The sequence below is a fragment of the Watersipora subatra genome, chromosome 1 (genome assembly GCF_963576615.1).
Source record: "Watersipora subatra chromosome 1, tzWatSuba1.1, whole genome shotgun sequence".
NCBI lineage: Eukaryota > Metazoa > Bryozoa > Gymnolaemata > Cheilostomatida > Watersiporidae > Watersipora > Watersipora subatra.
The window spans coordinates 75,879,939-75,893,364 of record NC_088708.1 but is presented as its reverse complement, the minus strand read 5'-3'; the positions used below and the strand labels follow the sequence as shown (position 1 = coordinate 75,893,364).

At 37.2% G+C, this 13,426-nt stretch overlaps 1 protein-coding gene across 1 annotated transcript; it reads left to right on the top strand.

The window, feature by feature from the left end:
• Window positions 1–9,340: 9,340 nt before the first annotated feature.
• LOC137410497 (protein aveugle-like) lies at window positions 9,341–13,365 on the top strand. The gene is made up of 5 exons (XM_068095925.1): window positions 9,341–9,365; window positions 9,781–9,914; window positions 10,117–10,246; window positions 10,843–10,909; window positions 12,732–13,365. Exons 2-5 carry the CDS (start codon window positions 9,870–9,872, stop codon window positions 12,826–12,828), a joined length of 339 nt encoding a protein of 112 aa, XP_067952026.1. The 5' UTR covers window positions 9,341–9,365; window positions 9,781–9,869; the 3' UTR covers window positions 12,829–13,365.
• Window positions 13,366–13,426: the final 61 nt, after the last annotated feature.

The following is a 13,426-nucleotide window of genomic DNA, read 5'->3' as shown; positions in this document are numbered from 1 at the left end:
GTTGATGAACATGAACCGTGATTATTTCCCGCGTAATGCGTATGTAGCTTATTAACCCTTACACAGATAAGGGACGGTGCCAAAACTTTGTTTAAATTTCGATGCTCACAAACTTCAAACGATGCGTAGCCTTTGCGTGTAAATATGTTCAAAATCTTAACGTCGTTATCATGCTCAGTATCAATTATTTCGACCAGCGAGCAAGAGTAATTAAAAGTGTCGAGCCTATTATTCGTTTGTTCAAAAAGGTGGAATAGTCGGAAATATTACTGGAAAATTATTACCGTAACTGATTTAGACAACCGAACGCTTGACACTTGTCCAACTCGTTTTGATTATATTTATAAAAAGTTGAATTTAGTTTACGGTGTTTGTTAGTAGTTTTTACATTTGACCTTATTTGTTTATGGTTGTTTGTTGCGAGTTGTTGATTGAAGACTAACAACAGCTGACACTAACAATCTAAAGTTAGATTGTTAGTGTCAGCTGTTTATAATGTAAGGTTCACTCAACATACAGGAGTACAGTACTATAAACAGAAAATAAACAATATTACAAGTACTGCTAATGATGGCACATAGCACAAGTAAGCTAACTAATATGTTATCAACATCTCTTTATGCTTAACTTGAAAGTGAGTTTTGGAAGAGTGAAATTTTGGGTCAAAGACACGAGAAAAATATTGAATACAAAATTGTACAAACGGTAGACATGTTACATCAAGCTCAACAAAAGTCAGAGTACACAACCGTTAGTGTCACACAATATTACAAGCGCCGTTAGTGATTGCACATAAACAACAAGTTTTGTTGTCATTTACAAGGCACATAGGCTTATCTATCTACTTATACTACACAAAGTCCTTGAACTTGATCGGAGTTTTCGGCTGTCTACATCGTCTCCATGTATGTCTGGGAGAGCTCTCATCTGTACTACCTTTTGGATGGTCACTAGTAACTGGTACGTCAGCCATAGCATGATCAGAAAGATTATTTTCATTTTGGAATCGGCGGCATCGATGGTTGGGTAGAGATCTGAGGTTAGACGGTTCACAAGAGCTGCATTGCACTGATTGATGGCTGCAGAGCTTGCATCAACTTTTTAATAGGGTCAGAGATCTACATTAGTACTCTTCACTGCTTAGTCTGTTTGCTGGTTGGCCACCATCTCTGAACAATCAAATAGTTGTTCAATGACCTTTCCTTGGTGCCATCTTGTTTTCTTTGATTGCACGTCTCTAAGAAGCACTGGACATCCAATGTTCAGAGCTAGTAAATTTCTTGCGGTTTTGTTGTAAAAATGTTGGGCTGCCTCTTTTCGCTTGAGTTTCTGATCTAGGACATTGACCTTCCGGGAGCGGTTTCCTGTCGGCAGTATTGATCGCGTAGCATCTCCACGCATTTTCTGAGCGGGGGATGTGATCATACCCAATGTGGGTGTGTTTTTGGTACTCCAGGAGTGCCATATTTGGGTCTTCGGTTTGTCGCATGATTGGTTTCATAATCTTCACTGCTGCCTCAGCTTTGCTGTTACACTGTTGGTGTCCTGGTGAAAAAGTAGTGTGTGCGTGCGTGTGTGAATCCCCATTCCTGACTGAATTTAGCAAACTCTGTTGATGTGAATTGTGAACCATTGTCAGAGTGTATCTGATTTGGTATGCCAGAAAGAGCAAGTCTTTTTGCATTGCTTAATGACCGTGGCAGACTGTTGGTTGACAAGTGGCTCACATTCAAAAAAGTCTAAAAAGTAGTCAGTTAGTGTCAGGTATTCTTTGCTTTTGTGACTCAGTATATCCATGGCAATCTCACTCCAAGGAGAGTCTGGGATATCGTGACTATGAATAGTTTCAGCAGGTTAGGGCATCAAGAGCACATGTGACACACTGATCTGTTCAACGGATGTCTTCAGGCATCTTGGGCCCAAATACTGCAGCTCTGGCACTCCGCACTGTGGCCAGTGTCCCTTGATGACTGGTATACAATTTGTCCAAGGTCATTGATTTTGCATGTGCTGGAATAACCAACCTTGAACCTCTGTAAATGACCCCATCAAGCATGGCCAGTTAATCTCTGAATGCATAGTATTCTTTCAATGGTTCCAGAACATCTGTTGGCCTGGCTGGTCATCCTGACATGATCATTGACTGTAGCATGCTTAGTGTTAGATCACCCTTGGTTTTTTGTTTAATTTGTTGATATGTATTCTCACACACAGGAAGATCTTTCTTGAGGTATTATACTGTCAGATTCGACATGAAGATCCTCAGTTGGTTAACAGTGAAGATTTGTTCATCTGTTACTCCTGCTGTGTCTGTCTCGTCAACAGGGGCTTTTGATAGCGTATCCGCAGTGACTTGCTCCACACCAGGTTTATAGAGTACCTTCATGAAATATCTTTGAAGAGCCAGTAGCATAGACCTGAGCTTCTTTGGCGCCCTGGTCAGAGGTTTAGTGAAGATCTGTTCTAACGGATTGTGGTCAGTATGCACTGCCACATCTGGATTACTGAACACGCACTGGTTGAACCTCTGCATTCCGTACACTATGGCAAGTAGTTAAAGTTCAATAGGTGCATAATTTTTCTCGCTGTCCGATAAACTTCTCGAGTCATAACACACAGGTTGAACATTCTCCAAGAGCACAGCTCCTAGCCCATCAGTGCTTGCATTTGTCTGAACGCCCACTGGTTCATTGACCTGAATGTACGTAAAGGCTTACTTGCAACAAAATTCACTTTACAGTTATTTGATATCAAAATATTCACCATGTCTTATTTTGATGTGCTGTAGGTGCAAAATATGTGGAAATGTGATTACAAGCTCTTAAAAGCTCAAAAACAAACAGTCAATTGCAGCCATCACGAAAACGGCGTAGTTTGAAATCTCTTTATTTCGATGACGTACTCATACATTGTGGTTATTGTTTTGACACGTGATGCTATCACGTGAAAATAAAAGGCTCAATACAAAACCTCTTGTAGCACTAGTGTAAGGCAAACACTTCAGGTTCTACCGGAAAGCTCATATCAAATATAGATGCTCGCTATTTTACAGTTTCGTTTCAGCTTGGTCTAATCATCTAATCGTAATTTGATCATGTGACCCATACTTCCTGCCAAATGGCGCTAACAATTTATTTAGCATTTTTCGACTATCACAAATGATCAACAGGCTCGTCATGTTTATCAGAGGATGATATACACTCCTTCGAGCTTAGGTTAAAACATTAAACGAATTTTTACGGTAAGTTTTGAGATATCAGTGCTCAAAGTGACAGCATTACAATGATGATGAAATAGACGCCGAAGGACAATAGACATGGTTTTATTGAACATGTGAAGTATGTTTGTGAAAATATTACGACCAATGAGGTTGCATGAAAGTGTAAACCGAAGCCATCGTGTTCAACTACGTCCCATTTGAGCCGTTTTGGAAAGGGATTCCAATCTACGCCGTTTTCATGATGGCTGCGATTAACTGTTCGTTTTTGAGCTTTTAAGAGCTTGTGATCACATTTCCACATATTTTGCACCTACAATACAGCAGAGTAAGACATGGCGAATCTTTTGATACCAAATAACTGTAATGTGGATTTTGTTGCAAGTAAACTTTTAAGTCGGAAGGCATCTACCATAAGACGCTTTATTCGATCAAAAGCTCTGGTTTGATCTACTCCCCACATGAAGTCAGTGTGCTTCACCCCAACCACTCGTCCCAGAGGCTCACATTCCGCTGAGCACTTGGGAATGAACTTGGCCAAATAGCTTACATAGCCCAGACATCGAGATACTCCATCGCTGTTGCTGGGTGTTTTCATGTCCTTAATCGCTCTGATTTTTTTCGGATCAGGTTTGACACTGTCAGGTGGAATGATGTGACCAATATATATATATATATATATATATGGTAGCTCATCTAGGTGGACTCTACATTTGTTTTTGTTCAGCTTCAGATTCACTCTCCTTACTCATGGGGGGTAGGCAGGATAAACCACAGTTACCACAGACTCTTGCTCATCTTTTTGCGAGCGGACCTTACGGTGGATTCTCCATCATCTTTGGCAACAGATGCTGGGTTTTGTTTAGATTGCTTCCTTGTATGTCAAACAACCTGAACAGATTCGTCTGATAATATGACTGCCATATCGTTCTTTGAATTCTCCGCTACTCTGCATTTCTTGATTGCTTGTTTCAGACTCAATCCTTGGTCACCACCACTGTCATCAAACAACTTCCTTTTGAGTTGATCATCACTTATGACCATTAACAGTGCTTGGAGCATAAAATCATACATTTCATCAAGCTGGCATTCTCTTGCCACTTTGTGCAATGCTGTGACATATTCATCAATGGTCAGGATGCCCTGTTTAGTAAAAAGAAGTTGATGCCGCTTGACTAATTTGTTTGATCCTCGGTTGCAGAAAGCATCAAACTTGGTGACTACATCAGCATAGACTTCTTTGTATTGCTCACTTGCGAAAGTGAAGGATTTGAAGATGTCCACACCATGAGGGCCTATGCATCTGAGCATGATTGCTATTTGAACTTTGTCTTCAGAATTTGATTTCTCAGTAGCAGTGAGGACAAAATCAAATTCTTCTTTAAATCTAGTCCATTGATGGGAGAAATCAGAGCCATCTTGTATGGACTTTAAAACCAGAAAGTCAACACTCATCTTGCTGGATTGTTAGGCTTTGTGGGTACAGCTTCAATTTCAAAATCCGTGGTATCAGTGTCGCTTGGTAGTGCAGGTAAGCCAGTGGAATCAGATTGTACTAGATTGATAATTTTTCAGCTCCTTACTTGAGGCACCATGTTTGTTTAAGATTGTTCTATGCGAGTTGTTGATTGAAGACGTTAGATTGATAGTTTCAGCTATTTATAATGTGAGGTCCACTCAACATACAGGAGTACAGTACTGTAAAGAGAAAATAAACAGTATTACAAGCACTGCTAGTGATTGCACATAACACAAGTAAGCTAACAGACATGTTATCAACAAACCTGTTAGCAAAGCCTGTGATACCTGTCTCTCTCTCTCTTCGGAATACCAGCGATCTATTCAAGTCTGAAATAAAACATGGCCGATGGGTCTTTATTCAAAAAACAAAAATGCATATACACTGATTAGTTACCGTAATTGGAATTGAGCATCTTAAAGTATGCCGTACCTAAAGAGTGGTTAAAATTTGATGGTTTTATTGAAAAATGTCTTTTCTTAAAAGTTGACTTGCAAAAAAATTCACATTACAGTTATTTGGTATCAAAAGATTCACCATGTCTTACTCTGTTGTGTTGTAAGTGCCAAATATGTGGAAATGTGATTACAAGCTCTTAAAAGCTCAAAAACGAAAAGCCGCCGTAGATTAGAATCTCTTTATTTCGATGACGTATCCACGAAATTTGGTTATCATCTTGTCACGTATGTTCTCATGTGAATTGAAAGGGCAATAAAAAGCTCAATATAAAACTTATCGTAGTACTAGTTTATGACAAACACTTCGGGTTTCACCGAAGACCCCGTATCAAATATAGATGCTCGCAACTTTACAGTTTTGTTTCGGCCTGGTCTAATTGGCAAGTCGTAATCTGATCATGTGACCCAATACTTCGCAAATAATTTTTGCAGCACTTTCCGATTATTGCAGGTGACCAACAGGCTCGTCATGATTATCAGACAATGATATGTACTCCTTCGAGGTAAGGTTAAAATGTTTAATAAATTTTTACGGTAAGTTATAACATATTAGTGCTAAAAGTGACAGCATTACCATGACGATAAAACTGATGCGTATGAACAATAGACATAGTTTTATTGAATGCGTGAAGTATATTTGTGAAAATGTTTTGACGAATAAGATTGCATGAAAGTGTAAACAGAAACCATCTCTCACAACTACATCACATTTGAGCTGTTTTGGAAAGGGAATCCAAACTACGGCGGTCTCGTGTAGCTGCGATTAACTGTTCGTTTTTTAGCTTTTAAGAGCTTGTAATCACCTTTCCACATATTTTGCACCTACAACACAACAGAGTAAGACATGGTGAATCTTTTGATTATTAACTGTAATGTGAATTTGGTTGCAAGTCAACCACTAATTCATTTCTCGGTAGCCTTTAAGGGGAGAGATATTCTTCCAGAATCTGCCTTGTTATATAGCGGGATTATTTGCGGAACTTATTCGTTTACTGCTGCCCGTTTGCCTTGTTTATTATCATAGGCATGTTATTTTGCTATTGTACCCTCATAATTTCTTGCTCGAAACTGGCGTTAATCTGGAAGCTATAGTTGTGTGTTCACTCTGAGTATTGATGCTTGCCTTGCGTTTTGATTTTTTCTAAATTTTGCTGTTGATTAGCTTCCCAATTGAAAAAATTGTTTATAAGCAAATGAAACAAGGTTTTACAAAGTTTTCTGGTCAACACTCTTGAAACAACTTGTTTTTTATTCTATTAGAATGAACATAGCAAGGACATTATTAGCTGAAAAAACATGCTCGATAGCAAACAGCGACCTTTTAATGTCAAGAGAAACTGGAAGTTACAGTCAGTAATAATCAAGTACATGCAATAGTTTTTCTTAAAGGTTGATTTGCAACAAAATTCTCATTACAGTTATTTGATATGAAAAGATTCACCATGTCCTACTCTGTTGTGTTGTAGGTGCAAAATATGTGGGAATGTGATTACAAGCTCTTAAAAGCTCAAAAATGAACAGTTAATCGCAGCCACACGAGACCGCCGTAGTTTGGATTCTCTTTCCAAAACGGCTTAAATGTGACGTAGTTGTGGTAGATGGTTTCTGTTTACACTTTCATGCAACCTCATTCGTTGAAATATTTCCACAAATATACTTCACGCATTCAATAAAACCATGCCTATTGTTTTTACGCGTCTATTTTATCGTCATTGTAATGCTGTCACTTTTAGCACTGATATCTTATAACTTACCGTAAAAATTCGTTAAATTTTTTAACCTTAGCTCGAAGGAGTGCATATCATTGTCTGATAATCATGACGAGCCTGTTGGTCACCTGTGATAATCGAAAAGTGCTGCAAAAATTATTTGCGAAGTATTGGGTCGCGTGATCAGATTACGACTTGACGATTGAATAATGCCAAAACAAAACTGTTAAGTATCGAGCATCTATATTTGATACGGGGTCTTCGGTAAAACCCGAAGTGTTTGTCATAAACTAGTGCTACAATAAGTTTTATATTGAGCTTTTTATTGCCCTTTCAATTCACGGGAAAACATCATGTGACAAGACAATAACCAAATTTCATGGCTACGTCAGAGAAATAAAGAAATTCCAATCTACGGCGGCTTTTCGTTTTTGAGCTTTTAAGAGCTTGTAATCACATTTCCACATATTTGGCACCTACAACACAACAGAGTAAGACATGGTGAATCTTTTGATACCAAATAACTGTAATGTGAATTTTGTTGCAAGTCAACCTTTAACATAAATTAAAATGGAACCTTACTCCAGTCTTACCGTGATTACTGTTAGTTTGAACAGAAGTTTCGCAGCTTAATGGCAATCAAGCTATAAAAATGGCAATAACTATGCATATATACTGTAGCTTCCAAGACAGTTGGTTACTACACAACGCAAGTTTTTTTTACAAAAACATGAAATTAAATATATTGTTATCCGGCATTGTATGGATACCCAGTGTTCTTTGTTAACAATGTGTTGTCTTAATAAAAAGGTGCCAGCAATGCATAAAATGACAAGGAAGGTGTCAGTTTTCATCTGCATATTTTATTGCCTGACTATAAACCTACACTCCATGGTATACCCATCTTTAATTTAAAACTCAAAATGAAATATAAATATATAGCTCTTAAATTAGTAGATTTGGAATTTCGGTTACATTTTACTCCAGAGCAGTTCGGGTTGCGTTTGTAAACATACTGGCAATCTTTGGAACAATTATGACAATGCGGCATTTGAAAATGTCAAGCGCTGTTGAACGCAGATGGGTTCACTGTGGCCCACTACTGTGTCTGCCACAGCAGTGATATCCTTGAGCTTGTCTTTTTCCTAGAGCTTGTTTATGTCCCTTTGAAGAATAACTTTGATACACTTTCCTTGTAAAAGTCCACAAAGATGAAGTTAAGTTCTTTTAGCCACCTGTTTGTTGGAACTAGTGTTTATAACAAGGAGAATGATCAGATATATAATCAACTCGCTGACAATTTATTTGTTGTGCTTTTGCTAACATTAGAACATGACCTTAAGCATGGTATAAGGAAAATAAAAAGGGGAAATCCAATCATAAGAGACTTGAGTTATCAGTTCGAAAAGAAAAGTAAACATGTTTATACAATGAATAACTGTAGATATCTCAACGCTTGAGGGACGAGGATGTGCCTACCCCCTGCTGACCTCACTCTCTTGAAATTTTGGCTGCAACATTTTTCTCTAATTGCTTGTAGCTTCTTGTTCCTTTCAGGGCATCCATTTCTTTTCACGCAGAATAAGTAGAGGTCTTTATCGTCAATATCTCTTTTCTACTTCTCGTTTCTTTGCGTTTTATAAGATCTACTCATGTGAAGTCTTCTGCGCTAACTCACTATCGATATGATTGAGCAAGCGCTAGAAGAAAGTGTGTGATTAAAGCATTGGGATGTGTGTGAGCCAGTTCTGGAATCGTGGAAACCTATGAAGAAGTACAATTGCCTCTACATGCCCATGCCATGTGTATAACTAGATTAAAATACAAATTAGTGTTTCAACCTATAAACTGTAAAATTACTGTCAAGCTGTTTGTAACGATTAGAAACGGAATTTTTTATATGGTCAAGCAGCCACTTTCTATTTATATATAAGGTTAAATGTTTTTTGGAGTTTAATCAAGGTTTACCCCTCGCTGAGAACATCTGTCAACAGGTAGGTCAGTCGGACTAGCCACAAGTTGTTCATAGCATAGCAGATGCACTGGTTAGTTGGTTTTCGTTTTGAAAATAATGGTAAACTTAAGGTGTAAGTCTTTTCATAAAAAAATTTCAAAGTTATTCTTCGCTGGTTTTATTGAATCCATGATTTTAGTTGTACAACATTTGATCAATATTAGTAGTGTACATATTTATTAGGAATTTAATTTTTTGTGAGAATATATCATGATAAGTGGGCAACTCAGAACCATTTTACAAAACGATGTTTGTCTAAAAGCAGATTTTCAACCATAAAAGTTTTTGATATAGATTCAGGGATAAATAAGGCATGTACATGTAGGCCATGATTTTGAGGGACACGGATACAAAGCAGCAGAAAGTTTAACAACCACCTTAGAGAGATTTCTCATTGATAAAGACATCCATTAAAATTACTGACAGACATTCAACTACATGCTATATGGTATATACAATTACTTGTACATAACATTATTTACAGTTTTGACAGTATTAATTGTTGTATGATCTATCTAACAAGTGTCTTCAGGGCTAAAAGTTGCATTGTTATAATACTTAATTATAATTAATTATATTACTGTTATATATTTGATTGTTATAGTTGCAAAATCGTGCCAAATCATTTGAACTGTGTCGTGTGAAAGTTGTAAATATCTGTTGATACCAGTGTGCTGCTTATTTCTCTCACACATTCTTGTAACTAATGTACGAACTCACCTTTCTATTTGCCAAAAACAAATAATTGATAGATGTACAAATAGAACTTTCATCATTCGCTTACCTCGCTGATCTGTCATCGTTTCAGTGCAAAGGGCTACATGTAGATGGAGGATTTTTAGTTGTTGGCTCATTTCTTGTAGGTATCTTACCGGGGACCTTACACCTCTGCCAGAGGGGTGTTAGGCGCACCTGCTAATCGGGTTATGCGTTATCAAATACAGTCAGAGTGATGAGTTCCAACATGTCAAGAGTCTCAACATCTTCTTCCAGCTCAGTACGAAGTTTAACTTACGGTCAATCATTTTATTTTCTTCATCATTTTCATAAAACTCACAAGCTCAAGTAGCTGTATAATAAGGTTGTTTATTGATTGTAAGCTGCAGCCATCTCTGGTATTTCACCAGTTGCATTTTATGTGCCATCAGAAAGCAACATTCTCTCGCTTTTGTAATTTGCCGCTGCTGACTCATTGGTAGCGAAGAGTGAGCAAGCAAAAGCCTCTCTGCTTGTGGACTGCTGATGATGTTCTTCATTGGCTAAAGAAGCACATGGGGGAGGGCTACTTTCTCGCTTACGGTGACATGTTTAGGGAGCACAGTATCACTGGTAGGGCACCTTCATATACATGCCACTGGCACTGACAACATCTAGCCGGTGCTAGCTTATTTTATGCTACAAATCTGTCTTGTGTTTCGACATAAAGGGATGCAAGATTGATATATGAGAGAGCTGTGTCAAGTTGTTCTATTGAGAAACTAGGTATTGAATTATCCAATATCCAAGCCTTTCATAGTAATGCTGATATAATCTGCAGAATGCATCTATCATTTTCTTACATAATAGAGTCTTCTAGAATCTTTTTCGTCATACCAACCACTATTTGGCACTGATAAATAAAGGGTTTCTATTTACTAATGAACTATTAGCTGCTAAATATAGTCTGTTAAAATAATGGAACTATCTGAATTTAGACTATTTGAGCTGGCCGACTCAAGAATGTGTGGGTTGTACTTCCTCTTGCTCCAGTGTGATTCATAAATGGTCTCTATCTGGAAAACAGCGGTACACGTAATCAACACTCATCCCAGCATACATTTCATCATATTTCTTGATTTGTGGTTACATTGCGTCAAGAAATTTGCTATACATGTGAACTTAGATCGAACTGGGATATTTCAAGTGATGTCGGCTTTCTATTTTAGGTAAAACTCTGCAGAGACTGAATGACAGCGGGCTTGTCCGAATGGGCATGATTAATCGTCAGCACAGGTCAGTCTTATCTCGTTTTGGAAGCATTAATGTACATAGTTCTTAAACACACAAATTGCTTCTATAATATATACCGTAAAACCTCTAATTGAACGCCACCTCTATTTGAATGCCACCTTTATTTGACTGCCACTACGAGAGAAGGGTGGAAAAATAAAGCGCCACCCTCTATTCGAACGCCATTTCCATTTGAACGCCACTTTGACAATCTTCGATCTTTATGAACCCATAATATCAAGGGATCAGTAGAAAAGTGTCCACAAAGTCGTATTAATGTTGAATCGTTTACGTCAATAACAATATATTCTCTTGTTGTCACACTCTAAAGCTTTTAGTTTTTTTTTGTTAAAGCTTTGAAAGCAACACCATAGAAAAAATCAATAACGGTCTCAGGCTAACAGTAGTTTCTTGTTTAACGTGGTCTTGATACTTCGCAGTGCATGTACCTATATAAAATTGGTTTAAATCTATGTTAGTGGATGAACTTTGAAAGCAACACCATAGAAATAATAATAAATATCTGTCTCAGGCTAATTAGTAATTTCTTGTTTAACGCAGTCTTCTTCGAAGTAGCCTACATATATAGAACTGGTTGAAATTTACGATGGTAGATGAACTTTGAAAGCAATGCCATAAAAATGATTACTAACTGTCTCAGGCTAATAGTAATTCCTTGTTTAACGCAGTCTTAATACTTTTACACATTGCATTTGTAGTAAATGCAGCGTGTAAGAGTTTTGCTCTGCCAAAAAAAGTTCTGCTCTGGACGCTAATATCGACTAGTTCAGCAGTGCAGAAAAAGAGTTAAGGCCAGAAGATATTGTGGAAGGTATTGGACAACTAGAAGATATTTGTTCCATCGAAAGTAACAATCAAAACGCAGCTATCCGAGCAAATGATGAAAATATTTTTGTTTTGAAAGCGTCAATTTTTGTTTCTGCATGTAATATTAGTATGGTTCGTTTATGTCACTTGGTCATAAATATATATTTGTATCATTTGATAGATTATCATTATACAATTTATATAAATATGCAGATTTATAGCATGTTATTTAGTAGCATCCTTGCTGCTATTTTAATACTGCTTACAATGGATCGATGCTCATAACTCCACTTCTATTGCATATAAAAAGCTAGTTTTGGCTGCAAACTGTTGCAAACATCAATGATTACCATGAGCTTTTATGCAACATTGTTAATTATAGATATAAAATAAAAATATGTCTTCAAATTTAGAATGAAATAAAAATTGACAATGCCAACAAATTGCAATGAAGGACACAGGCTATAATATCAACGTTGGTCAATTGCAAGCAGTAGATATTAACTGGTAAAGATATTTTTCGGTTTCTCAATGCTTATTCATTAAGAGATATTTGACAAGTTAGAAGTAAGTTAGCAGATTTATTGCATCTGAAAGGTTTAATATTGCTCCACCGAAAAAAGAGAGCAGAATATAGGCAGCATTCACTTTGCCAATATTAGGGCTAAATTTATCTTCCAAAAATTCTGATGAGCCATTTGAAAAATAGACCGCCAGCCTCTATTTGAGTGCCGCCTCCAATTGACCGCCACTATAGAGGAAGGGTTGAAAAATAGAGCGCCATGGCGTTCAACTTAAGGTTTCACGGTATCTTGATGATGAGAAGTAATCGGTCTCAAACCAGGTAAGAAAGTGAGCAGACGTAGGTTGTTAGGAAGGGGAGTGCAACTCCATGATAAGCTTCAATAACTTACCCTATCAACTTTTTATGTCTTGAACTAGTGTGAAACTGGTTTAATCATACAGCATAGACTAATTGTCTTTTGTCGTTTTTCAGAAATGAACTGCTCACTAAGATCACAATATTGAAGTTGAAGAGTGAGATCGTTGAGATGCAGGCCTCTCTGGCAGTGACTAGTGGTGGTGCTGCCTGAGCTTGTCTCTAATCCACCCAACACCTGACATGAAGCAACTCCATCTTAGTTACTACTACTACTAACTACTTTCCATCACTTTTTTATGATATCAGTTTGAAAACTAATAGTGATAATGGGACATAAAGGCAGTGTATATGTTGCCGGGGAGGGAGTTGTTTCCACTACAACTTTATACTCTGAGTTAGTGTCTGTCCAGCGACAGTATGTATTTAAAGGTTTTTTCACTAACTTTGACAGCCATATTTTGTCATCGTTGGCTGTGCATTTTTCAAGGATAATGAAGATGAAATGCTCTTAGTTGTAAAGATGCAATTTTATACTGTTTTTCAATTTAGTAAATTTTTAAATAGATTTTTATGTCAAAAGAAACAATTATTGCCGTTAGATGTTTTGTATTCAGCTCAAATCTTTGGCATTACGGTTATTATACTACATCAAATTTGTGTATGTTTCTTCAATTGAAAATGTATAGTTTTCTGCCGCAATTGCATTTGTTTAGAACACATAAGAATATCAGGTCAAATTACCATCATGTTTTATGTGAAGTTTGCTGTGTTATATGCGTGATATCATTAGTTCTGAACATTGACATCAT

Coding starts and splice junctions, on each gene's coding strand:
- LOC137410497 (XM_068095925.1), top strand. CDS start 9,870: ATGAGTTCCAACATGTCAAGAGTCTCAACATCTTCTTCCAGCTCA. Junction 10,247..10,842: donor TAGGGAGCACAGTATCACTG/GTAGGGCACCTT, acceptor TTTCTATTTTAG/GTAAAACTCTGCAGAGACTG. Junction 10,910..12,731: donor ATGATTAATCGTCAGCACAG/GTCAGTCTTATC, acceptor GTCGTTTTTCAG/AAATGAACTGCTCACTAAGA.